At 45.1% G+C, this 25,830-nt stretch overlaps 1 protein-coding gene across 1 annotated transcript in view; it reads left to right on the top strand.

Annotated features, from left to right (window-relative positions):
* The first annotated feature begins 757 nt into the window (after positions 1-757).
* MAML2 (mastermind like transcriptional coactivator 2) overlaps positions 758-25,830 on the top strand; it is a 205,531-nt gene continuing 180,458 nt past the window's right edge. Inside the window, exon 1 of the mRNA XM_084200866.1 lies at positions 758-1,157. Within this exon, the coding sequence (XP_084056992.1) occupies positions 762-1,157 (396 nt within the window). The 5' untranslated portion in view covers positions 758-761. The remainder of the gene's footprint in view (positions 1,158-25,830) is intronic.

Below are 25,830 nucleotides of genomic sequence, written 5' to 3' on the forward strand. Positions count from 1 at the left end.
GCAGAGTGGCCAGCAACGAGCGGGCGAGAGAAACGAGAAAGCACAAAGACTGAACTAACCCGACCCTCCTCCTCTTTCTCCTCCTTCCCCGGCTCTTTATTTGCACATTTACTAAAGACTTAAAAGAAAAAAAAAAAAAAAAAAAAAAAAAAGAAAAAAAAAAAAGAGAGAGAAACCCCAAGAAACCCACTCCAGCTAACCTACGAGATTTTCGGTCCGCCGGGGGTTTCTCCGCGCCGCCGACCACGGCAATGCCTTAAATTTTCACTTCAAGGAATATCACCCCCCGCTCCCCCGAAATAAAATAAACCCAATAAACCTGCCAAGTCTCACTCATTCCCGACGGAGAGCTCCTTCGTCCAGAGATTCATTTTGAAGGCAGCGGCTCGCTTTATTTGGCTTTTTTTTTTTTTTCGCCCCCGTTCTCCTCCCCCGGCGGAGCCCCGCCGTCCCCCCCTCACCGGGCGCCCCTCGGCCGGGGCTGCCCGGCCCCGACCCCCGCCCCTCCCGCCGGCCGATGCTGGCGCGGCCCTAGCGACCCCCTCCCGCCCCCCGATCTGTCAACCCCCCGCGGGGCCGTCACCGCCCGGGGGCCGGGCGGGGGTGGGCTGGGGGCGCGGGGCTGACCGCCCTCCGCCCCGCCGCCAGCCCCCGGGCTCGGGCTCCCGCCGCTGCCCCCGCCTCCCCCCCCATCCCCCCCGCCCTCCTCCATGCGGCAGTGAGGACCGACCCATCCGGAGGGCCAGGACCGGCAGCCAGCGATGGGCGACACGGCTCCCCCCCAGGCCGCGGGGCTGGGGGCCGGGCTGCTGGGGGGGGGCCCGGCGGCGCCCCGGGTGCACAGCGCCATCGTGGAGCGGCTGCGGGCCCGCATCGCCGTCTGCCGCCAGCACCACCTCAGCTGCGAGGGGCGCTACGAGCGGGGCCGCGCCGAGAGCTCCGACCGCGAGCGGGAGAGCACCTTGCAGCTCCTCCACCTCGTGCAGCAGGGGCAGGGCGCCCGCAAGGCCGGAAAGCACCCCAAGGCGGCCGCCGCCCCCGCCGCCGCCGCTGCCGCCGGCGCGGCGCCCCCGGACTACCACCAGCACCTCCTCGGCAACGGCGGCATCAACGGGGAGCAGCCGGCGGGGGAGCAGCGCGCCTCGGCGCTCCTAGCGGTGAGTCACAGCGCCCGCTGCCGGCGGGGAGGCGCCGCGCCGAGCCCCCGCTCGCCCCGCGGGGCGCCCGCCCTGCCCGCCCCGTCCCGCGGGCCCGGCCGTGTCCGTGGGCTCGGCCCGCCTGCGCCGCGGGGCGGGCCCTGCCAGGCGCCGGGCCCGCGGCCGCAGCGAGTGTGTGAGGGGCGGTGGGCAGGTGCCGAGCTCGGGGGGCTGAGGGCGTGTGTGTGTGCTCTTCGAAGGGATTTTGGGACTGCTTGGGGTGCTGCTTTGGGGTGTTTTATATCACGCTGTGCACCTAAAAACCCGTGGCGCGCCTCTGCCGTCGCGCCTTGCCAAGGCGGTGACAGCGTCGTCCCTGAGGAGGGCACTGGCAGCCGACGCTGTCAGCGCGTCCCCGAGCAAGGGTGAAAAGTAGCGCTCGGGTATCACCCGCGTTCAGGATTATTCCCCCTGTCCCGCTACATCCCGTTCGCCAGGGCTTCCAGCACCAATTTTAGGTCGTTTCTCAGCCGTGGCCCTGGAACTCGGCTTAGGCGGTGCCAAAGCCCGGGGCAGCGGCACTGTCCGGAGCGGAGCGCCCGTGCCGGCGGGGCAGCTCCGAGCGCCGGCCCCAGCAGAGATGCTCAGGTTGTTATTGTCACCCAGAGCGTTTCGCGGAGCAGAGTTACGAGAGTTTTCCAGGCACTGCCGCTCTGTAAATGATACGCTGACCTTTTTCAACTGGAAATTGCTCTGAACATGTCAAGGAGGCGAAGCCTTGTCTCCTGTTACTTTATTACGAGCATTCAGTGCACCACGCTTTTGAAGGCGTTCGCTCCGCTGTGCTGCCTCCCAACTCTTAATTCTCGGCACACATGCGAAACATTGAGAGGAGTGACTGCATTGCATCCTGATAGGCCCGCGGCTGCTATTCGAACAGCTGAAAATAGATCGCTCCCTCTGCTCCAGACATCAAACTTATCTTTCTTAGTGTCTGACGTATGCTAAAACGGGACCTTTGTGGTCGTTTCTCCCTTTTTACCCGTGCGGTGCGTGGATCGACGTTTGGGGCTGCGTTACTCAGCATCATTCGTGAGGGTGATGATGTAAGCGTTAAACGCGATAACATTGTGTCCGAGGGGAGTTTAGGCGCTTCCACCTGACTCAGTGTTCAGATTAAATCTCCCCACATTCCTCGTCACAATCAAGAAAGCCATTATCTTATTTTCCCAGTGTGTATTAATGTAATGCTTTGCACTTGCCTTATGGGAAAAAAAAAGGGCTTTTGCCTAATAGTGTACATCCCAGAAAAAGTCACTTTCTGAAATCAGGCAACAGGCCTATGTGGTTTTTTTTTGTTTTGGCTTGTTTGTTTGTTTTGAATTTTTTTTTTTTTTTTTTTTTTTGCTAGTTGTTACTATTATTATGAAATAGCTGGAGACAGCTGTTTGGAAATGCTAAATGGAACAATTCCCAAGAAAATACTGAAAGATTTTCATCTTTTAAGTGCAGAGAGGTTGTTCTTGTTTTTGAAATATCACTAATGGCTATTAGCCTGCTGCTTGCTGGGCATGCTATGCACAGCCCTTGCTCTATGTTGCATGTTGCATTTCCTCCCAGAAAACTCCACACACACGCGACCTTGAGAAACAAGAGGTCTGACAAAGTCCCCATCATTTTTGCATGTGAGCCTTTGGTACACATGCTGGCAAGGTGTGTGACTTCAGTGAGCATGACTTTTGGGGTGCTGAACCATGTTTTGACACTGTGTAAATGCTGTCTCATGGAACAGCATTGTTGTAAGGGTGTCACTGCACATCCTCCCGCTCTATGCTTGACACTGACATTCCTCATTTGCTGCTCTGATTAAGAAACAGAGAAAGGCATTGGTTCAAAATCACATCTCTGTGTCCTGGAGGTACACCTTCTCCTTACCAAGAGCTCCTTACAACAGTGTTGCAAATATTAACAAGGAATAGCGAAACCCACCGCCTCTGAGTGGGGTGAATTCAAGTGGCTGAGGGTCATGCAGCTTTGAGGTAGTACAGCTTTATGTTTCTGTTCTTGAAAATTCAGAGGGCAGGGATGGACCAGGAAAGAACAGAGTCTTGCTTTTCTCCAGCCATAGCTGGAAAAGGAATTATCTCTGCCAGTTATTCCAAGGCTACTAGAAGAGGAAGGACGAGGTAGACTAAGCCTGTTGTCCTGTGCGTTATAAATGGATGGGAAGAGAGTAGAATTCATCCTCTATGGAGTGATTCTCAAGAAGAAATCCAGTGGAAGGCTTACATGTGCTATTCCTCTAATTCCAGATTTATTCCTTACAGCAGACAGGGTGCACAGGGTCCTGGAACAAGGGACAGCTCTGAGTTTCAGTTGTGGCGGGTACAAGCTCTAGCACAGGGAAGTACAAGACAGGAGCACAGGTTCAAGTCTCACACTGAGCATGTGAGACTGGACACACAGCTGACTCCAAGGGGAATGTAAAGCTCCACATGCCTTGCTGCAGGCCCACCAGTTTAAAAAAAACCCCACAGCTACACAGTGCAAAGGCAGTCATAACTCTCGCTGGGGAGCTCTGGCTACTAGGACGCTCTTTTGTCTGCAAAACCCAGCTGGGCTGTTTCCTCTTCTTTGCAGGTCCCACTGCTCTTGTTACACATGTGCCTGCCGTGTTTAGTGGCACTGGATGGGTCATTTACACAGTTGGACTCAAAAGTAAATATTTGACACTTGGTAACATTTGAAACAATGTTTCCTGGAACATATCAAAGAGCTTGAAGTGATTATCTGACATTGTTGGTACTATTATTTGATAATTATCTTTTCCCAGTGGGCTGTTTAGAACTGGCAGAAGAGAGTTTTTAGAGGAGTTTGGTTTGGCCTCAATTTAACATTGTTACTTTGATTTTTGAGAAAGTATCTTTAGCAACAGCATTTTCTAATTGCTGACTGGAGATCAGATTTTTTTAGCTTGACCAATGGATGTGGGTGTGTGTGAATGAGAGATTTATTCTTCGGGACGCAGCTAAGGAAGCTTTTGTACTTTCTGCCTTCGTGCATTTCCCAAGAGCTGACATTTGTTTATTTATATGGTGTTGTTACTTTTCGTGGTGCAGAGTGGAACAGATAAAATATTCTGTCTTTCTTTTATACATACATCTATATGTATGTATATGCCCTCCAGCACTTAGCTGTTTATACTATTTACGTTATATGTAAACAGTTAGCTCTGGAGGGCATTCCTCAGTGCCTTAAGAACTGAACTGGTAATACTAAACTTCTTGCATTGCAGTTTCAAGTCTCTTGCAGCCAATTCATTACATCGTCCTTCTGACACAGGCTGAGCACTGCTCATTTTGCTCTGTGAGAGCTGGGAACTCTGTCTCATAGGCATTAGTGCATTATTCTGGCCAGGTTCTTCCATTGCAGCCATCACCCCGGTGGCTCTGAGTGTGTTAAGCGATGTTTGTCATCAGTCACAGGTGACTTGTTCTACTTTCACCCATCTCACAGTTGTGCTGAATTTATCATTACAAGAATTCATTTTAAATAGCAGTTAAATACATTAATATTTTCTGTACTTGAAAAGTGACTGTAAAAGTGGCCTGCTCCCCAGATATAGTCTGCAAGCAGGGGAAAAAAGAAAAGGGAAAACCATCCCATAAAAGTGATATATCCAAGGAAGAGGGGAATGTGTTAATTCCTCCTGCTCCCTAAATTCTTATCAACAGCTGTATAAATCTAGAAGAGTCAATGGGTTTGTCCCAGTTCCCAGAGGACCTCAGTGAAAACCAGGGTTGCCTGACTGGTACCAAGAGCCAAGACTGACTTGTAAAACCTCAATTTAGGCAGTTATTTTATGTGGAGATCCTGAATTAATTTCCTTAGGACTTTTTTTTTTAATGATCCACGCTGTGTTTGCTGAGGTTTGGCCTCCTCTGTGCTAGTGTTAAAGATCCTTGAGTATTTTAAAAGGAGCGACTGTGCTCTGGTATCTTTGCCCAAGCTGACACTTATCCCCATCTCCCAAGTTCTTTGTTTTGTTTGCTGCTTGGCTGCCAGGGCACCCTGCAGAAATACCTGCATTTTTTGTGGATGCACATAACATTTGGAACCACTCTGAAGCAAGCAGGATAAGGTGACCAGCTGTGGGGTGAAGTGACATTATGGTGTCGTGAGGACAGGTGGGTTAAATCACAAACCATTCTGAAAAGCTACAGTGCAGTCTTTTCACTGACACAAAGTTTGGTGCCAAAGCAATGGAAATGTTCTGTTTGTGAGATAAAGGACTGCTCTCTGCTCCTTGGGCTTCTGCAGGAGCAAAGCTGTGTTCCAGCTAATAATGACAATTTATGTAGCTGAGTCAGGTAAAAGGAGTAAGTCACATTGCCTGTGTGGGTAGAAAATATTGATCTGCTGTTATGGGCCCTCTGGCCTGCTGAGAGCCATTTGCTTTGGATGGACATGGGTGCCGTTTAAAAATCTTTGTTCCCCTTAACTGTGAGAATATTTTCCAGACCAAGCTGCATAGAAGCTGTTTTCAATGAGGATTTCAACAAGTGAATTTGTTAAATTTATGCTAGTATGTAGGAGCCTTTTCAGGCCTAGCTCTCCTATCAAATCACTTGCACCCTTTAAAGCTTTTTCCACTTTGAATACATTTAATGAAAGTCTCCTCCATTCTGAAACTGTTTAACAGACTGTTTCCACCACCAAAATTTCTGTAGGCAGTGAGCAGAGGAACAATGTCTCTGCCTGGACTTGGTGTGCTCTCCAAGGCCAGCCTGTGGGTTTATTAACATCCATGGCTGTTATGGCATGTCCTCTGACAGAGTTCTTGCATCCCCTGCAGTACTCAAATTGAGTCCCTTTTCTGTAGCACCACAACAAAGGAAAGTGATATTTAGCTTCTGTTTGTTCTACTTTGAAAAGTGTGACTCCAGCAAAAATGTGAGCTGATCTGTGGGGAAATCTGAACCTTAGACAGGTATGTCTGAGTCAGAGAAGCTGTTTTGCAGAAACTTTGACTCACATCACTATTGGTGCTTCTCCCCTCGCAAAGAGCACTCCCTGCAGAAGGAGTATGTGAGGTTCAGTTAGGTTGCAGTGACCAAAAAAAGCCCCAGCAGTTAGGTTAGTCAGCAGGTTAAGAAAGGCTACAGTGCCTCTCTTCCTCTTCCTAACTGCTGTCAACAGTCCCTTCTACCAAGATATTGTCTTCAGAGGCCAGTTGTGGTCTGCTTTTCTTATTAAGTCTGCTGCCTTATAAAGCTGAAACTTCACCACTGTCTCATTACTGGAAAAGAATAGCTCCATCCAGGTCCTTTTGACAACTTTGGGAAGGGTGGTATCTCCACTGCTTCATTTATATTGCATTTCCTATGTGGTGTAGGAGGAGCTGGAAGCAGGCAAGCTGCTCCAGCTAACAAAGCGCTGGCATAGAGGTGCCAGCTCTGCCAGAAAGTGTCTCTGTGGTCTTGCAAATGTCTCCTGCTGTGCCACTATTTCACTTCTATGCTTTAGCTTTTCTGGTGGTACAGTCTCACTAGCACATGGGACCTTGGGTTCTGCTGAAGGCTCAACTCTACATGACAATGACCTGACACGATCATATCCTGGAATTCAAGCAGGTGATTAGAGCGACCTCTATGTAACACCTTTGAGGGCATGAAATCAGCTGCATGGTGCCTAGAGGAGCTTCTGAAGAGAAGAAGAACAAGGTCTTTGCTCTTTGACCTCTCTCTGGTGTCTGCATGTCAGTATTCCCCTATATGAATTCCCAGTGGTGGTACTCCCAGCAGGAGTAAGATGAGGCTGATGGGATCTTTGACAGGTCTGTATTTTCCACAAATCTTAATCACAGTCTGTAAACCTGAAAAAGTTCTTACCTATATCATGCTGCTTCAATTTGGAACAGCTTTGAGCTGTGAAAGAGGCAGTAGTCTTGGCTGCAGAAAAGAAGGAGCTGGTGCTGAGTGAGATTTAGATTTAGATCAAATTTTCAACTTAGCAGTACTAAGATACAGATTTTTTTTCTGTGATTTTTTTTTCATTTAAATAAAAGCATAAACTATTTATGCCCTAGATTCCTATTGGAAAGCTTCCTGTAGCCACTTGAGAGCCAGCTTGTAAATTTGTTATACCTTGTCCGGTTCGTCCAAAGTATTTTTAGATGCAGATAATCAGGCCGTATTTGTACTGTAGTGCCAACACTAATACCTAAACCAAAATACCTGTAATTCTCAAGCAATTGCTTTTAGGTGAGCATGCTGTAAACCGAAATCTAAGTGTTTCCACTTTGACTCTAGGATCTATTCAACAGATTACTCCTGTTATTTCACTTCCATAAGTGATGGTGAGTTTATTGCTCAGAAGCCAAATTCATTATTGATGGAGCCTAAAGCAGGAGTTTTGAGCGTTTGCTTTGACAAAGCCTTGGAGGAGCTTCACCTTTTCAGCCTTTGACCTACAGATGTGAGTATTGGAAATACAAACCTGAATGAGTCATTTACATAATCACATGACTCCAGACCTAGGTTTTCATGGCACCATGTTGCCAATATTCACAATAAAAGCACAAGATGTGGCAGTGACCTTTCTTTTTAGCAGAGAAAAGCATTTTTTAACTTTCTTTTCATAATCATGAATGTGTATGCTTCATATTTTCTTGATTTACTTGCTCCTGATTCTGCATCAGTATGTGCTCAAATTAATCTCCCAATGAAGTCTTCTGTGTCCGTGTTTCATGTACTTGATGCTTCAGCTAACTGGGAGCAGAGTGGGACTGTACTGAGAGTATATACACCAGTCATCAGGTCTCTCTGAGGCTGCAGCTGCTCCCCAGTGAGAGCAGGTGAGAGCCAGCTTGCCCTGCATGTGTTGTCTCTCATCTGGTAGTAATGGAGGGTAGTTCACATTTATGGCTCAGGGTGAGAAAAACACTGAGAAATACTGCTTAATTGAATAATTTATGCAAAATTCCAACACACTTACCTAAAAATTATAATTTATTTTAGTTTTAATTTGAAAACACCCTCATGCCTGTGGTTTCACCTACAGGTGTTGGCATTTGCCTAAAGAAATTCCTTGTATTCAGGAATGGCTCCTGTAGCTATTTTTATCTATGTCACTCAGTTATAATTCTGATGTGCTTGCAAACCCAGCTGAATCAAGGTGGAGAGAAATTAGTACCAATTAGGAATCAATGTGAAAGTGCTTCTGACAAGTGAGGATGTAGATCTTGCAAACCCATTTACATGCTGCCTGAGCCTGAAGCTGGTTAAAAGACTTGGTAAGATCCTGGACTAGCAGATGAAACCCCAAGAGCGTTCATCATGGCCATTCTGTTTTGAAACAAAACATGCTATTGTGCAAGAGTCATCCTGGTGGTACCCTGGCTTTATTGTAGATCTCTGCAGCCACCTCCCTAGAGTAGGTGTTATACAAACACCCAGTGAGAACTGTGCCCTTCCCTGTGTAGCTCAGTGCCTCAAGAGACAAGATAGACAAAGAATGGAAGGAGGAACAGAAGCACAGAAAGGTCAAGTGTCTTGCCCAAGGCCAAACAGCAGGTCAGTGGCAGAGCTGGGAACAGAGCCCAGATTTCCTGACTCCTAGTCCAGCACTCTATTAATCATCTCTTTGCTTTGTGTTCCTGGCCTGTTACTGATCCTAGGAAATGTGAGGATGACTTTCCGACAGCTTCAGAATTGCTTCTTACTTTTGGAAACTATTGATCATCAGCATGTTATTGAGATAAAGAGGTCATGTACTGGACTCTTGTACATGTATATGCACTAGAGGATTCAGAACTGAGTGTTCTGGGTATTGATTTCAGTCCAGGACACTGAAAAGCCATATTTCATAATCCCAAATGTTTCTTCAAAGTCAAAATTTTAAAGTCTTTTTTTTCCCTTATGTTATGTACAAAATGGTTTGTTTTTATAGCATTACCTATCGCAGTTGAACTCCTATATTGGTGCTTGCCCTATAAATTAAAAATTAGCTGTAACAGGTTTTAGTTAGCAGGGCTTTTCTTCTCAGTGGAATTTACCCATGAAACAGTCAGAAAGCCAGTAAGTCAACAGTCCTGAGACACTGGTGATCCTTACTTATTTTCATTCCTCACTGCAGGATGTATTCAGTTTCCAAAGCCTTTCAATGGATTATCTTGATCACAAAGTTGATTATACCTGTGAGATTATTTTTTTCCTTCTGAAAAATTTTGACTTGAGGCAAAACTCTGGCTACTGTGGTAATGACTTACTGAGAGTCTCTCGTAAACAATAGTATAATCACTTTCTTATAGTCATGGCAACAGTGTTTAAGCAATGAGCTTACTGAACATAATGTGCACTGTCTCCACTGAATAGTATTATTGCAGCACTGAAGTGTATGCTGCTCATTTTCAGAAGACTCAGAGACATAAATTATTCAGCAAAATAACACTGCTTCAGAAAGCATCTTTGAAATCATTGCATTCTGTACTAGCCAAAGAAGGGTGTTCATTGGTGCTGACAGGGCTGTGTTTAGTTACTGCACAACAGTGGAGTCTTTGGTCCAGGCTTACTCCCACAGAGTTTAAGGGTGTCTGTCTCAAACCACTTGAGGACTGTGCTACCTGTTGGCAGGGTTGTGCTTCTCCTGGGAATGTTTGCTTCTGTGGAGTGCAGAGTGGATCAGGAGGATGCATCCTGTACATATTCATGGTGTGAGGGGTGGTAATTCTTCCTTCTAGATGCAGAAGGAAGAATTTGGTTTAACAAACAGGAGGTTTACTCAATCCCTTCCCTGGCCCAGAGGATCACCTGGATGCCTACTCAGTAGATAGGGGAGGCACCTTGGAGAGTGCGTGACTTCACGGGCAGCTTCAGAGTTGAACTCCAAGACAAGAAGCTGTCCCTGATTTTTCTGTTTATTTTCTTTTTGTATCTCTCTTATTCAAATATCTAGACTTGAAGGAAAGACCTTGTTGGCAACAGTTGTTCTGGGATGAGTCATCCCACCAGATTTTAGAAATACCACCTCAGTGACAGTTGGCAAAAATGCTGCATGGGCTGTTCAGTTTATGTTTTTCACTTTAGAAAATCAGACCATTTATTTAGGGTTCTGTTGCTTTAGAAACCATCTTCCCTTCCCTTCCCTTCCCTTCCCTTCCCTTCCCTTCCCTTCCCTTCCCTTCCCTTCCCTTCCCTTCCCTTCCCTTCCCTTCCCTTCCCTTCCCTTCCCTTCCCTTCCCTTCCCTTCCCTTCCCTTCCCTTCCCTTCCCTTCCCTTCCCTTCCCTTCCCTTCCCTTCCCTTCCCTTCCCTTCCCTTCCCTTCCCTTCCCTTCCCTTCCCTTCCCTTCCCTTCCCTTCCCTTCCCTTCCCTTCCCTTCCCTTCCCTTCCCTTCCCTCTTTTTTCCTTTTTTTTTTCCCTTTCCCTCATTGTTATGGTATCTCAACATCTGCATTTTCAGTCCTGATTATGATCTGATTTTCCCCTCCTGAAACCGCCTATGGGAAGTACTGAGGACGTGGCGCTCTGGAACATCAGCCTAATGTAGGATCAGGCCTTTCATTTCTGATCATTATGCTAGTTTATAGTTAATTATTTTGTTTTCCAAAGAAATGCCTTCTCTCTGCTTCTCTGAAAGCTTTTGGTTCGACATCCTTCCAAGCTAGATAGAGTTGGTGTTCAACATGCGGCCGCTTACCTCCATGGCCCAGTTCCCGGAAACACTTATGCATGTGCTTAATTGTGCACACATGGGTAATCGCACTGAAATCAAGATGTGTCGAATTAAGCAAGTCAAGAAATATTTGCAGGGTTTGGTCTTTGTTCAACAAACAGGCCTCAGCCTGGCTGAAGTCCACGACATACTACAAAAAGAATCCAAATTCAAAAGTAAGTAGTGTATTAATTATCAATTGACTTATTTCCTTAAACCAGTTAATTCTGTACTTTTAAAAACTTCTTGCCATTTTTTGTGCAAATCCAACTGCCCTTCCTTTCACGCTCATTTTTCCTCCTCACTGCTCAACTCCCAACAGACCTGAGCTTCCAGCAACATGATCCCCTTTTATAACGATTTGAGTTCTGACGTTTCTTTTTTCCTACCAACTTTGTGTATTACCATAATGGTCCCTAGGACATATTTTGGCCAGCTCTTAGGGAGAGAGAGAGTGTCACAGTGTTTCAGGCCTTCATTTCTAAGTGCAGTATTAAATATAATCCTTATAATTATAGCACTGCCACTTGGACTACTGTAGTTCAGGCTATGTCAATATGTCATCAAAAGCTCTCTTTTTCAGGAGCTGGAGCTCAGTCATGTTGATTGAATCGAAATTTGATGGCCAGCAGCTGCAAACACACTGTGGCTCCATTCCCCCCCCCCCCCCCCCAGCTTCCTGCTTTTTTTCCCCCTTTGCTACAAAGTCTTCTTGCTTTCCATCAAAGTCATAGTTTAGAAAACAGAACTAATGGCTAATTCCAGTCTCAGTTAATTCCTTCCCTTTGGGTAAGTCAAGACTGTCCTTTGAGGGGTGCCCTGAGACAACCTGAAGGCACAATCTACCGTCTGTGTGCAGATGGTGAATCTCAGAGCACAGCTCAGGTGCAGTGTGAAGGCCATCCTCAAACTAGGCATGACCATCCTTCATGTAGGAGCTCCTATAATGCAATCAGTGCCACTCTCAGCAGCTAAGGAACCTGCAGATGTGCCTGGGCTGATGTCTGTGAGGCTCCTGTGTAAGCAGGCCTGGGACCACCACAGCCCTCTCCCCTCTCGTCCCCTTGGTCAATCCCATACAGACCTTGCTATTCATCTAAGCAAGGGCATTGGGATGAGGGCAATTGCCAGCAGCAGTTTATACTGCAAGTTTAACACACAACTTTTTCAGCCCTAGGGGATTGGCGGGGAAAAAACCAGCTTTGAACTGGGGAAAAAATAACTGTATCCAGTAGTTGTATAGCATGATCCTGTCATTTTTGGTACTTAGAAACCGAAACAAACCCCTAGCATTCATAACACAAGATATCCAGGTTTTAAAAGGTGCCACTTGGAAATACACAGTAACTACTTTTCATAAGGCCCTTTAGTCCATGTGTTTACAGGTGGACCAGAATAGCTCTGCAGAAGTTAATTCAGTCCCTTGAGTAAACAGTTTGTGCTTCTAAAACTTTCTGTATAAACCAACCATATGTAAGGGCTTGCCATACATTTGTACCACACAAAATACATCTGAGGGACCCTGCTAGAGCCAGAATGGCTAGTGAGGTTGATAACCCCCTTGCCAGCGTACTGAATGTGTGTTCATTCTGTTATGCCTCTGAAGGATAACAGCCTTTGTATAACAGCTGTACCAAAAGGGCTATTTACTGCAACACTTTATTATGTGGTTCTTGCAGCCCTCTCCCAGGACGTACTGTCTGTGCTCGGGTCTCCCAGGCTGCCATCAAAGCACAGGCTCTTTGACACGGGTCACAAGGACTCCTCACCCCAGCCTTGCATTGCCACTTTTGGTCACTGAAGTCACACTCACCCCCTTCTCTGCTGTCCCCCTCCTCCACTTCCTAAAGCTATAAGCATGTCTCCTCTTCCACATGCACCCCCTCTCACCTGGGTTATTGCCCTCCCATCTCTCCTTTCATGCTTCTGACACTGCTGCTTCATAATGTTGTTTTTCTAGTTTGGAAAGGCCAGAGGGCCAGGCTGAGAGAGACATGCTGAACACATGTTTTCCACATGTTCTCCTCATCTTCACTCATACTGTTTCTCTAGCTGTCTTTAGTTTTTTGCTTAAATGGGACATCTAATGACCATATTCTCTTCTCTTACTAGTTTTATAAAGGATGAGCTCAAAGTTTCTGTATCGCTGTCCTAAGAAACTTAGAGCAAAAGCTTCTGTGAGTTGACAAAGCACTTGTAGGTTCTTTAACCCTCCACCAAAGGCCATGAGCACTCACAGAATGCTTAGGCTCCAGTTCAGAAAAATACTAAAAGAATATATGTGACAATAAAAATATAATTAAATACTTTTCTGTTTGAGTGCTGCTTCACTGTGGAAGTGGACCCCATTCTGGAGGAGGCATCTTTATTGGTCTGATTTAGAAAATGCTTAAGAGTATACCAAAGTTTTAAGAAGAGTAGTTCATCCACTATCTTGTATTTTCAGTGACTCTTAAATAGGGCTGGGTAGCGCAGGCAAGGCAGAAAATGTGGGGGCTCTCCTGGTCACCTTTTACATTTTCACTCACTTGGGAATCTGAGTGTCTCTGAACTGTAAAGACATTTTGGTAGTGCTACCACCTATTTGCTGCTTGAATGTTCAATAACGTAGCTGTGGTGCGTACCCAGATGCAGTTTATTTAAAGCAACTGCCATTAAATGAAGAGCAATTACATCTTAGAAAGGTAACTCTTCATACAGAGTTAGCATTATTTCTATGACTGTATTTGACAGGGAGCTGGACCCTTGGACTCTTGGATTCCTCTCCTGCATCCCAATGACTGTCTGGGAACAGTTAGGAATCCAAATCTTTTTGACTTAAAACATGTAGGCATCAAATCTTCTCTGTACTGAACTGAAACCAAGGAGAACTGGACATATAATTGTATTTTTGAATCTCAGCCTAAAATCTCTGGAGACTTTTAGAACATTTATCCCTAGGAGATTTTGCTGGAGTCAAGAATACAGACTGGAGCCATGGCTGAAAAAGAAAAAAAAGCCGACGTGTGACATCAGTGCATCAGTCAATGAGTCATCCATCAGTGCCAGAGGACAAAGTATTCTTTGTATTTACCTAAGAAGTAGTTAACCTATTTACTTTCTGAAATTGTAGTACTAACTTGACATTTTGGTTTGCTGTACAGTGAAAACACTATTTTAAATTAAATGCCTTGTATAAAGACAGGCTTTCTTGTTTTTTGAATAGTTAGACATACTAGAGAACAAATGTAAAAGGCCTATTTCCTTCCTTGCTTGTAAGTGTGGTCTAGGAAAAATCCTGAATTTTGCTAGTAGGAGACAGTCCAGTCTCTTTTCTTGCCAGTGTTGTAAGTGTTGGGCCTTTAGAGAAGGCTGAGTTATTATCATTGCCTTCTGATCTGTCACTGTTTCTGCTTTCCCTCTGTTTTGGCTTTTCATTCTATAGATATATTACTGAAAATGTATTTTAAAAAATTAAAGGCAATAATTTATTGAAAAGGGCTTTACCTGTAAAAGACTCTAGGCATACCACACACAGGCAGGTCCCAGCTGGGAAATGCAGTATTGGGGCTGAAACTATGTCTCTCAGACTCCTTGTTTCTCACGGTCCTGGCAGGGTGGTGGGATGCCTGCACTTTCCAGCACACATGGTAACCATCGATCTCGGAGTGGTGTTAAGAGGCCAGTGCTAGGAGCTGAAGGCAGAAGAAGAGCTGGAGGGCAAAGGAAGAGAGTGAAATTTGCTGTCAGTGCTTGAGTGTCTAGCTCTGTACAATCCTATGACATGTTAGCAAAGGAAGCTTGAAAAAATTACCCTGGGACTAGGAAAGCAAATTGATGCTGAGTGGGATAGCCATTTTTTCAAGCAGTAAAATTAAAAACCAATCCAATTTGACTGACTTCACTCTAGCTATGCAACAGGAGCCAGTGGCCAGACCTCCTGTTTTGTCAGGCCTATTACAAGACAATTGCACGTCTAAAACTTGTGCTTTTCTGTCTCGATATGCTTTGTCTCTTTAGAACAGGTTTTCTCTCTCAGCACTTAATCCCTCTTTAGCCATCACCTTTTCCTGCTTACAAACCACTCTGTGTGTGCACTTTGAAGGTTGTGTGGGCACCAACTCAATATGAATGCTTTGTTGGGGAGGCTAGAGCCCTTGCCTCTCACAGGGGTAATGAACTGCATATTAGGACTTGGCTTCTTCTGAAATGGTCTTTAAAGGTACAATATTACAGGAGCAATGGATCTGAAAGCAAAACAAACCTGCTTAGAGCCAGAGACATTTAAGTCCTGCAAGAACAACTCTGCTGGTCTTTTGTAACTATCTCTTATCTAATCTAATCTAACCTAACACATTAGTATCTTTACTGCATTTATTATCCTTTTATCAAGGAATGGCAGGAAGGAGATTGGGGCCTTGGTAAAGCATGAGACAGAGAGGCATGAGACATTATGTTGAGGAAAGGTTAAAAGAGCTATACAAGCTCTTCTGTTAGGCAATGAGCATTGCAAACAGCAGACCTTCTTGTCCTTCTCCTGTCCCACTGACTTTGAGGTGGTGAGGACCTGGTGGCAGAGACTGGGTGTGGGTGACTGAGACACTATAGCACAGAAATGGAATGGAATGGTGTCCTGTGCCTTAGACAGTTTCTCCAGCAAAATTCAAATCCAAGGCTGTGGATACCTTTGATCCCCGCTCAGAAACATTATTCATGAGACCATTTTTCTGAAGAAAATGCCATCAGATTTCATTTGGTTTCTTTGATGGGAATGAGCTACAGCTACTGTTAGTGTTTATTTTCAATTAGTTTTATTGGCGGCACTGCTCAGTTACACATGGTTAGGATGGTCCAGTTAATCAATCCTCCTCCTCCTCGCTGCCTCTCCTTTTAATTTTTTTGTGTGTTCTTTCATCACAGAAACATTTCCAGCAATTCCCTTTACATGACTGTTACTGAGGCAAAGGGCCTCAGAAACTCAGCACCCCAAAATGGATAAGGTTGAAAGGGACTACAGTGGGTCATCTGATCCAATGCCCTGTTCAAGCAGAACTGTTCTAGACACAGGATTGTGTGTCCTATGGTGCAGGATTGCATCCAGATGGTTCTTGAATATCTCCAGTGAGAGAGACTCCACAACCTCTCCAGGCTACCTGTTCCAGTGAGGAACTTGACTGATAAGAAAGATGCACCCTTCACACAAGTTCTTTCCAAACCAAGCACAACAGGGAGGCACCCAGAGGTGCTTATGAGGGCCCATTAAGGCCCTTAGTTTTAGCCAGGATGGGCTGCTTAACAGGAGACACAGTGAGTGCCTTTCCCACTCACAGCAGACAGAAGAAAGTCTGTTTATTCATGAAAACAGTCCTGAAAAAGAGAAAGCAAAGTTAAGCTGGAGTGTTTGGTTCCTATTGGAACACTTGCAGCTTGCACTGATGATGATGCCCACGGGTGTGTCTAAAGGCTGTCAGCCAGCAGAAGATAGCACACCCATGTGATGGGGGGAGTGCAGGCGTGCAAACCAGAGCAACTTGTACCTGGGGCTGCTGTGGCTAATGGCAAGGGACACTTCTGACTGGGCAGGAATGAACCATAATGTAGGATGGTGATATGAAGGGCTTCACATTTGCTTTCCTGGTGTGAGCTAAGTGATTCCTTTGCTTGCAAGGAACACTAGGCAGGTGGTTGAGAACTTCCACCCCATCTGTCTATGAAGGAAAGGAGTACCTGGCACTGCAGAATGAAAAAGTCTGAACTACTAACAGACAGTGGCTTTGCATGCAGAAAGGTACTTGAGCAGCTGGATACAAAGCAGAAAATGAACACATAGACCCTTGGCTAGGGCAGGACCCTTCAGTTTTATACCAAATCTCATTAATTTCTTCTGATTAACACCAGAGATAGCAACAAGGTTGTAATTTCACCTCTGGTTAATAAGCCATTTGATCTCTGCTTCACTGGTCTTGCTGGAAACCAATCTGACCTCCTCCAGCTGAGGCTGCCCCATGGGGCTAACATGTTAACACACATCTGCAGCCATCACCAGTGGCACATGAGGGAGTGACAGGGGGAACATCACTTTCATCCTAAGGCTCCTCAGCCTATTGAAAGAAATCTTATCACAGCTGAGACAGACTAGTCCAAAGCTCTAGATTGCTTTTCTGGATCTGTAGGTTCTGAGACTGCTGTGGCAGTGCATCACAGAGTCCTAGGAGGAAGTTTTATTGTTGTGTCTCAGTAGGAGCCACTGGGATTTTACTAGTAAGCCTCTTCATACAGAAGACAAGTGTTCATGTTGGCACTGAAGAAAAAAAGGACTAGCTCCAGCCTTAAAGTGTAATGCTATTTTCTTAAGATAAGGAAAAATCAAATTAAAAATAATTTTCATAGAAGAATTCAGTTTGAGTCGGCTGGCTTTGTTCAGGTCATCAGTACATAATCATAGGGTTGCTTCTTTTTTTGTGTCCTAGTTCATGTTAACACACAGAAACTTGCATGCTAACCACTGTTTTCACCACCACCAAATTCTAGAGGTCAGGGACCTCTAGAATTAAACTTACAAGCTATCATAGTGTGGGTGGACAAACCAGCTCTTTCAGAGTAGTAGCTGAGAGACTCATTTCCTCTCTGGATGAGCCACAGAAATGGATGCATAACACACACTGACCAGTGGGTTACATTTTGGCCTGCACTGCAGATGTAACCCAGCAGCCAGGGTGAGGCAATCTTAAAATGACATGGAAGATACCATCATTAGGACCTCATCACACTGTGGGTATCAAATGAAGTGCTTCTCTTGCCAGTGAGAGTTCAGCTCAGTGTTAGGCTGTCAAGATTTGTGTTAGTTGCAACAAATCCTGCCCGAGCTATGTATATCTATGTCTATCATGTAGAAAACTCACCCTCTTTCTTAAGCTATCCACACTAAAATGTCTCTAATGTAAATTTGAACAAATTATTCAGGCTGGGATTATGGTTCAGAGTGCTTCTGCACTAACTTGAACTGAAACACATGTAACTGAAGTGCTGTTAGTCTCCCAGAATCCTTGTTTGTACCATTCACCCCAAAAGAAGGATTAATTCTCCCAGGTTGTACTGGACCAAGACAAACTGCAGAGCTCTGTACAAGGGACTGTGACCCCACACTGCTTCAGTCACACATGTGGCAGTGAAGAAAGACTTGTGGTGGCAGGATTTTGCCGTGGGGACTGACACCCTAAGATTTCTTGTCCTGCAGCGGAGGTTCACAGCTTCCCTCAGGCTTACTCCAAGGCCAGGCACATTGAAAGCACAGGGCTACCTCTGCCTACATTTGAATACTGGGAGTATTATTTCCATTTTGAACTTTTTCCAAATAAATATTTTTTTCAAATGTTACAAAAATAGTTACATAATTTTTTAATGCCTGAAGAACATACTTTTGTATCGGGATTTGAATTGGAAATGGCTGTTTGGGGGCCAATTTACGTTAAAAACTACTTTGTCCACAAGGAGCTAGTTGGCCTATGGTATTTCCAGCCTACAAAGCTTTTTTTACTTTAACGAGGGCCTAAAAACTCAACAAAAAAATCTCAGTCTAAAGAAATTCCAATATTGCTTATGCCAGAAAAACTATATCCATTCTTGAGTTTACACTGCTGAGGTTTAGTGGCAGAGAACTGCCCATATGCTTATCCATGCTGTCACACGTACCCTCAAATTATCCAAAAACAAGGTAGCTTTTCTTGAACAGAGCAGGTTCTTACTGTGTCTATAGGGAAGTATAAAGTCTGTGGACATACCTGTCAATCTTTTATAAACTACAGATCCTCTAAAAGTTTTCCAATACATATGAAGGGTCATTTACAACTAATTTAAGCCTCGTAGCAATTGACTTGCTTTTCTTACTTTGCTTTCACAGACCCTTCAGAAGTAGTCCTCAGACCCTCATGGGTCTGCAGACCACAGCTTGAAAACCACTAGCTCTTAGTTTAAACAAGATATTTTGGGGCCTTTTGGGCTTAATTTTCTATAGCTTTGCAGCTTGTGAGGTCCTATATACCTATGCAAAGTGTGAGTAAAATGCTACCAGATGAGGATGGTGGTGTTCAGCTCTGGTGTTGGCTTTTATTTGGACAGGTGTGAAGGATGCCAGCACAAAGCAGTGACATATCAGGGCCCCAGCACTGTAACTGCTGGAGCACCAGTAACTGCTCCCTCCTCCATGAAGATCTTGAGCAGCACTACTCACAGCGGAGCTGGGGAACAATTCTATTTGCAGAACCATCATTCTGCTGTTATTCCCTGAAAGCCAAGCACTGGCCTGGCACATCAATAACCATGGCAAGGATCAGGCCATTACACACCTTGGAGTGACAGGTGATAAGGGGCTCTACTCAGGGTTACACTCTTGCTTTGTAGTGCTGTTTGCACCCCGGTTCAGTCTCAGTGTGCTTACTCTTTTTGGTGTTTCATGTCTTGAGCATGGAGCAACAATCTTTTAATTTAAGCAAATACAGTGAGAAGTGTTAAGTGCTTCAGTACCTCTTCTTTCCTTTGATCTCACGTAAAGCTCCATGCAGAGGGTTATATGATCTCCATCACTGTCTCCTTTCATGCCCAATAATTAGCACAGGTCCATGGGCTGGGTGCAATGCTATCCTTCCCTGTGCTACAAGGGGAGAAGTAAAAGGGGTTGGAGTGATTGTTTGCTGTGTTGATGACTGTGGTGTTGCCATGGAAAAGCTAGAGACTTCAGGGGAGTTTGTGTTTTGTTGGGCAGGGCGCCAGCCTGCTCTGACTTATTACAACTGTGCGAGTGAGTGAGCCATGCAGAACTTTATCCCTCTGTAGCAATTCCAAGGCAGGGAGAAAAAGAAAAGGACAGGACTGCTTTAATAAGGAGGGGTGCAGTTCACTTTGCTAAGGCTGATTGCATGAAATACAGAGATGCAGAAAAAAAATGTTGCTATTTTCCACTTTTTTTTTCTTTTTTTTTTTTTTTTTTTTGGCAGAATGTGTCCACTCTTTTCTAAGGACTGAATTTAGAGCAGTGCAAATAATCAAATCTCAAGTAATCCTCCTGAAAGCAAACAGAGCCATTTAATTGGCTGTATCTGTACTGAAAGGAGCATTTGGAGTTCTGCTGAGTCTGAGTCTATTAAAGTCTTTGATCTATTCCAGAAACAAAAGTGGAAGCAGACTATACTGTTTTCATTATCTATTCTGAATGAAGTGCAAAAAGTAAATACACAGTGTAAACAGGGAAAAAAAATTAATCAAGGCCTAGGTCCAGCAAAAAGCTATCTTCATACTGAGCTTCCTGTACTCTGAGTAGTACCATTATTCCCTGGAGGTGGAATTAAGAGCAATGCATGCTTTCTACAAATCACTTTCTATGGGCAGATCTCAAAGCAATTTATAAAACCAGCCAGTTCCATTACTGCCACATTAGAGAATGAATAACTGGACTCATCCAGGAGAGCAGGCCCTGCCTGAATCCCTGGCTAGCCACTGCCTTCTCACCACACTCTCTCTGAGTGTACAGAAACTAGGTGTGAGGTGTCAGGGTTATTCTGAAGCATTAAAACACCACTGCATAGTATAATTTGTTGTAACTGACTATTTTCTACAACCCTGGCTGCCATGTGATGTTCTTATGTTGTATTTAATTGAGATAGCAGCAACTGCCTCTTCCTGAAATGTATTTGAGAAGGTGGGAAATAACAGGATTTTGTTATGGACTCTTCTTGCTTTCATGACTTCTGGATGTTTCAAAAAATCCATTCTTATAGGAAAGAACTGTTGCAGGGGTAATTTTCTGGTTTTCTTTTTTGAATTAGAATTTCCCACCTGACTGTTCAGTGGTATAATAGATGGACCTAGGTGTCCTATTTTAACACACACTTCTCAGGGAAAGGTATTATAAACGTTCATCATAAATTGTCATCTAGCAAAGCTCTGATTTCTAAAAGAACAGAAAATTACTTCCTGTAGGGGTTAGCCAGGGAACACACAGGGAAAAACTTGACTCTGCATGAGTCAGTGACAAACTTCTGGAGCTTGCAGCCTCCCTATGACCATACTCAGAAGGTGAATCCTGCAAAACCTCTGACCATGTGGGACTCCCATGAACTGCAGCCAACAGCATCACCACCTGTTTACTTCCAAAGGTAAAAAGCTGCCTGGGTACCATCACAGTCTCTGATGTTATGCTGGCTGCAGTGTTCTGTGATTGAGTTGGGAGCTCCAGCTGAGAAGCTGGGCACAGATCTTGCCAACATGGGAGGTAACAGAAACTCCTTTTGGTTTCACTGTGATCTAGGTAAGGTCTAAAGGTTAGGTATTACCACAGGATCCACCTACGGTTTGTCAGTGAAGCCATTGCCTCTTTTATCTTTCTCATTGCATTTAACAGGATTTGTCTTTAGGGATGATTGCCTAGTTATTTGGTGGCTGTGATATCTCAAGTTACAACGCAAAGTAGATTAATTTTGTGTTCCAAATACAGCAGGACAAATCAACTAGTGTAAATAATGTGGCTTGATGATGATGTGACAGTTTACACCAGCAGAGGACTTAGCCAGGGAGATGAAAGGTTGCTGCATTAAAGCTAAATGTCTCAAAAGAGTTGCTTTTATTCAGCTTTTTTTTTTTTTTTCTTACTTATTTCTGTGACATTACTGGTTCAGTACAGAAATTTCTGTCCTACCTACACAATTGTAGTAGCTACATGTTCAGGGACGCTCCAGATTAATGAGATCTACAACATCTTTAATCTTTCCTTGCAGCATGCTGTGCTCGGGATGCAGTGTGTGAGAAAGACCAAAAGTGAGGGATGCAAGAAATGTAGTCACACAGGAAACTGAAACTGCCCTGTCATTCATTCCTGTAGTACAAAAAACCCTTTCTGTAACCTCAGTTTCCTGATTCTCGTGTGGCAGGGGCCAGATTTGCCACTGGTGCAAACTGGTGCAGTACTACTGACATCAGCTGACAACACTCCGGTTTACTCCAGGTGATAGCTTGTTCCAAGCCTTTTCAGCAACAAAACCAAGAGGACAACAGCTGTGGATGAATCCAAGGCCAGCGAAGTCTTATGAAATGAAGGGATTGTTTTTAATAGTTGGTGTGCGTGAAGGCTGGGCTTCTTTGAACCCAGTTCTACCACTGTTTTTCCAAAGGAAAAGCTACTGCTGAGTGCACAGCAAAAGTATCCACAAAGTTGTTTATCTTTCAGGGAGTCATCCTTAAACTGAAACATGTCTTGAAAATGGATGGTTTTTTGAATGCTGCTCTATCTGAGGAGCTACTGAAGATTCCTTCCTTAAGGATCCTAATGTTTCTCAGCTTTTTCTTCACTAGCCAGAGAGGAGCTGGCTGTTATAAACTGCAGCAGCAATTTTCTAGGTTCATGCATGCTGTGGTGTCAGAGAAATCTGGGAAGTCGGCTTCCAGAGTTCCTGTTTTATCTTCCTCCCCCGAGGCAAAAATGTTATTGAGGGAGACCCAGCTAGGGATATGTCCTACAGCAGGTCTTGCTATGTTACTGTATAACATTTTCAGGCCCCCAGATATGGGTGTCTGTGGTGCTTATGTTCTTCTACAAGTATCAGAGAAGTTAAACTGGCAGAACTGGGGTGAGGTGGGAAGAAAAGGGAAGGAAACCTCTGCACACTCCTTCCTCTGGCCCCCAGGGGTTTTGCTCTGTTTGCACTGGGCTTGTCTGAGCTTCAGGGCAGTGGGCAGAGAGGAAGTTGGAGTGAAGCTGTAAACTCACCTCAAACCTAACTGCGTCCTTGTCCCGATGCCTCTTTTTATTAGGCAGCGGTGTACAAAGCTTCCCTTTATACAGTGAAGTAGTCTCCATTTGGCTTAGTGGCATCTTCTTGCTAAAGTCATAACTTTTACCAGCTATCAGCATTTCAGGCTAGCCAAATGAGAAGGAAAGGCCATGGTTAGGCAGAGACTAATTAGAGGGACTAATCAAGGGTGCTGGCAATTGTGTGGACAGCCTGGTGAAAAGAGGGATGAGGAGGTACCCATGGTTCCCCAGCCTCCCGCTAACAGAGCCTTGCTTCTTCATGTGGCTACTACAAACTTATGCAAGGGCTGTGAATTCCTGTGGTGTTTCTTTACCTCTGTCTCAGCCAGGTGGAAGCTCTGTAGATGCAGAATAGCTCATGCTACACAGCTGCAGGAGGGCACCTTCCTTCTCCTACAAGTCTCATCAAGCTGACCAAGGCAGATTTTCAGCCTACTTGATAATACTTAAATCACTGTAACAGGGAGGAGATAGCTAAGATAAGCTCGTGAAGTGGGTATTATTAAGTCTGTGGATGCCTAGGAACTTCATTGTGCTATATGGAAGTTCTACTTCTTAGATGTTGACCCATATGTAAACCAAAGCTCTTCGTATCCTGCCAAATTCATCACTCAGGCTATTGCAGGGACTGCTGAATTCCGGGATAGCAGTCCTGCATTTCTTTATGTCATTTTAAAACAGGACATTAACCCAAAAGCATAATCTTAAATTTAATCTAGAAAGGATTTTGAGCTGTGCTGAAAGCTCAGCTCAGTTAGGATAGCTCACAGCCACACTCATTAACCCCAAAAGGGTTACTTTTTGTTACGGGCTGGGTGCAGCAGCTGGCTGAGGGGGAAGGGGCAAGAGATGCTGCGTAGGACTGCAGCCAAATGCCACATAGTGCAAGTGTGCATGGCACACACAGCTATACATGAGTGGGAGGGGAGAGGGGAAGGAGAAAAGATCGGACCACTACAGTACCCTGGGCTTCCTTGGCAAAACTGTAGAGGACTTAAAAGGAGAGACTAGGTGGAAGCAGCATTAAAAATAATTGCATTCTGCTGCTTTGGTTATAACGTGTCCCTTGTTCATAACTCCATCCCTGACTCAAATGCCCTGCAGAAGTCTGGACATGTGACAGCCAATAAATTCATTTATTGCGAGGGCTGTTTGTGTCAAATTCAGAACTGAAAGTTCATCTGCAGGTGCAGCAGAGCTGTGCAGGGAAGCAAACGCAGATTTACAGCTGTTGTGGCTTACTCCACTTTGCTACAACAAATCATTTTGTTCAGGAAAGAGGCTCTGCTGTTGGCCAACCAAGACGTGGTCAGAAATTTGAAACGCTGCTTTGTTAGTTTAAATGAAAACATTGCTGGACATGTTAGGGCGGGCATTTTTTTTAACATTTAGTGAAATTTGTCATAAAGCAAAGATTGATTGAAACTGAATAGAATGTGTGTTGCTTTCCACTGTCACTTGCTATCTTCTTCCCTTGCCATTGTGAGTGAATCAAGATCAGGACTGTAAAGTGTTCAGCTCCGAAGGCCAGTTATTACTTCCTCCTGTGGTCCTGTTTGATTTTCTGAAAATGAGTCAGTCATTTTCTGCTAGAATTTGGTGCAAGCTGAGCCTTTTCTCTGAGCTCCGCTCTGCAAGACAAAAAAACATATTGCTTCACAGGCAAAGCAAGTCTGCACAATAGAAGACTTCCTTACAACTGGGCTCTGCCAAGTCTGCTCTTAGCCCTGCAAGGAGTCATGTTACTCCTCAGCAAGGTCATACAGGCCTAAAATAATCACTGATGTTTATCTTTCCCAGAGGATATTAAGCACCCCCAAACACCACCACAAGAACATCTATTAAAAAAAAAAAAAAAAGGAGAAAAGGATTCAAAATAGTTTGCACCTCAGCCATCAGTAGAAAAGCATTATGGCTTTGCCTTTTCCCATTAATATTTTGTGATCTCACATCTGAAGTGCTGGATTAGTCCAACAGTGGAGGAGGATCAGCTTTGCTGTTTTCCATTGATGTTATATCTCCCTATTTACTTAGAAGCAGGCTGTGTACTTTTCTCATCATTTTATTGCTGTACATTGGGCTGTGTGCTGTTTTTACACTACTTTTGCCACAGGGAGAACTGGAGGATGGCTTAGTTAGGGCAGTGCTGAGGCTGTGTTACAGCCTGGATACTTGCCTGAAGGTGCACTAGCTAAATGCTTCATGGATCTAGATCTTTGCAACAGCCTTAAAAAGGAGAAGAAAAGTTATGTCAGCCTGTTTCCATAGACAGAGAAGGAGGAGGCTTGGGAGGAGTGTGAACTGGCAGCTGAACTCTGCTCTCTGCCCGGCACCGGTGACTGTCACACCACAGCTCCATTGCCTTGCCATTCCCTCGAGTGCTCCCCAGAGATCTGGAGCAGCTCCAGATGAGCAGAAAGGCTTCAGGTTGAGATGGTGATGAAGGAAAGGGTAAGCAGGCTATGACTTGAGTCAGGCTTCAAGAGAAGAAGCAGGGACTAAGGATACCCAGGATCTAAGCCTGTATCACTGAGGCTCCCAAGTCACTGGGATTTTATCCCAGTCAAGGGTGTTCAGCGCTGCTGTTAATGATTTGCAGTGCAGGAAACTAAATATATAAATGCTTTGCCGGCCATATTCCCCTGCCTTTCATATCTACACCTCTGAGCACCCATTTACTTCAGTCTTCCCTTCCACACTGTGTATTTGGCACATCCTCTCATGCCTACATCCCCAAATTCACAAGCCTCCTCTGGCTGACTGGGGAGCGAGAGACATTTCCTTGCTGCAGTGGTGTTCGTGGGAAGATGTGTGCTCAGGGGGATGCTAAAAGCTTCAGGCAAGTTCTTTGTGTTTTGACAGACTCTGCTGAAGGATTTTGCTCTGACTTGAGCCAGACATAGTACTGGCAGATGCCATGCAAGCTTCCCACGCAGCACTGGCAGTGCCTCTCGGATCTGACCCGCGACCACCGCCCCTCTCTGACCCCCCTTCCCTCTCCCCTCTCAGCCCAGGCCAGCGTTTATCTTGAGCAGAGAGAGCTCTCCCTGCCAGATTGCGTGGTGGTTCTCTGATGTGAACAGATGGGACTAGGGGGGCAGGCTACATCTGTTCCCTGAATTCTTCCACCTTCACAATTGTTTGCAAATGGGTGAGAGCTCTGGGAGGCTGGGAAACTATGGGTTTCAGCTCAGAATGTT

The sequence above is a fragment of the Fringilla coelebs genome (assembly GCF_963513975.1).
Source record: "Fringilla coelebs genome assembly, chromosome: 2".
NCBI classification, from domain to species: domain Eukaryota; kingdom Metazoa; phylum Chordata; class Aves; order Passeriformes; family Fringillidae; genus Fringilla; species Fringilla coelebs.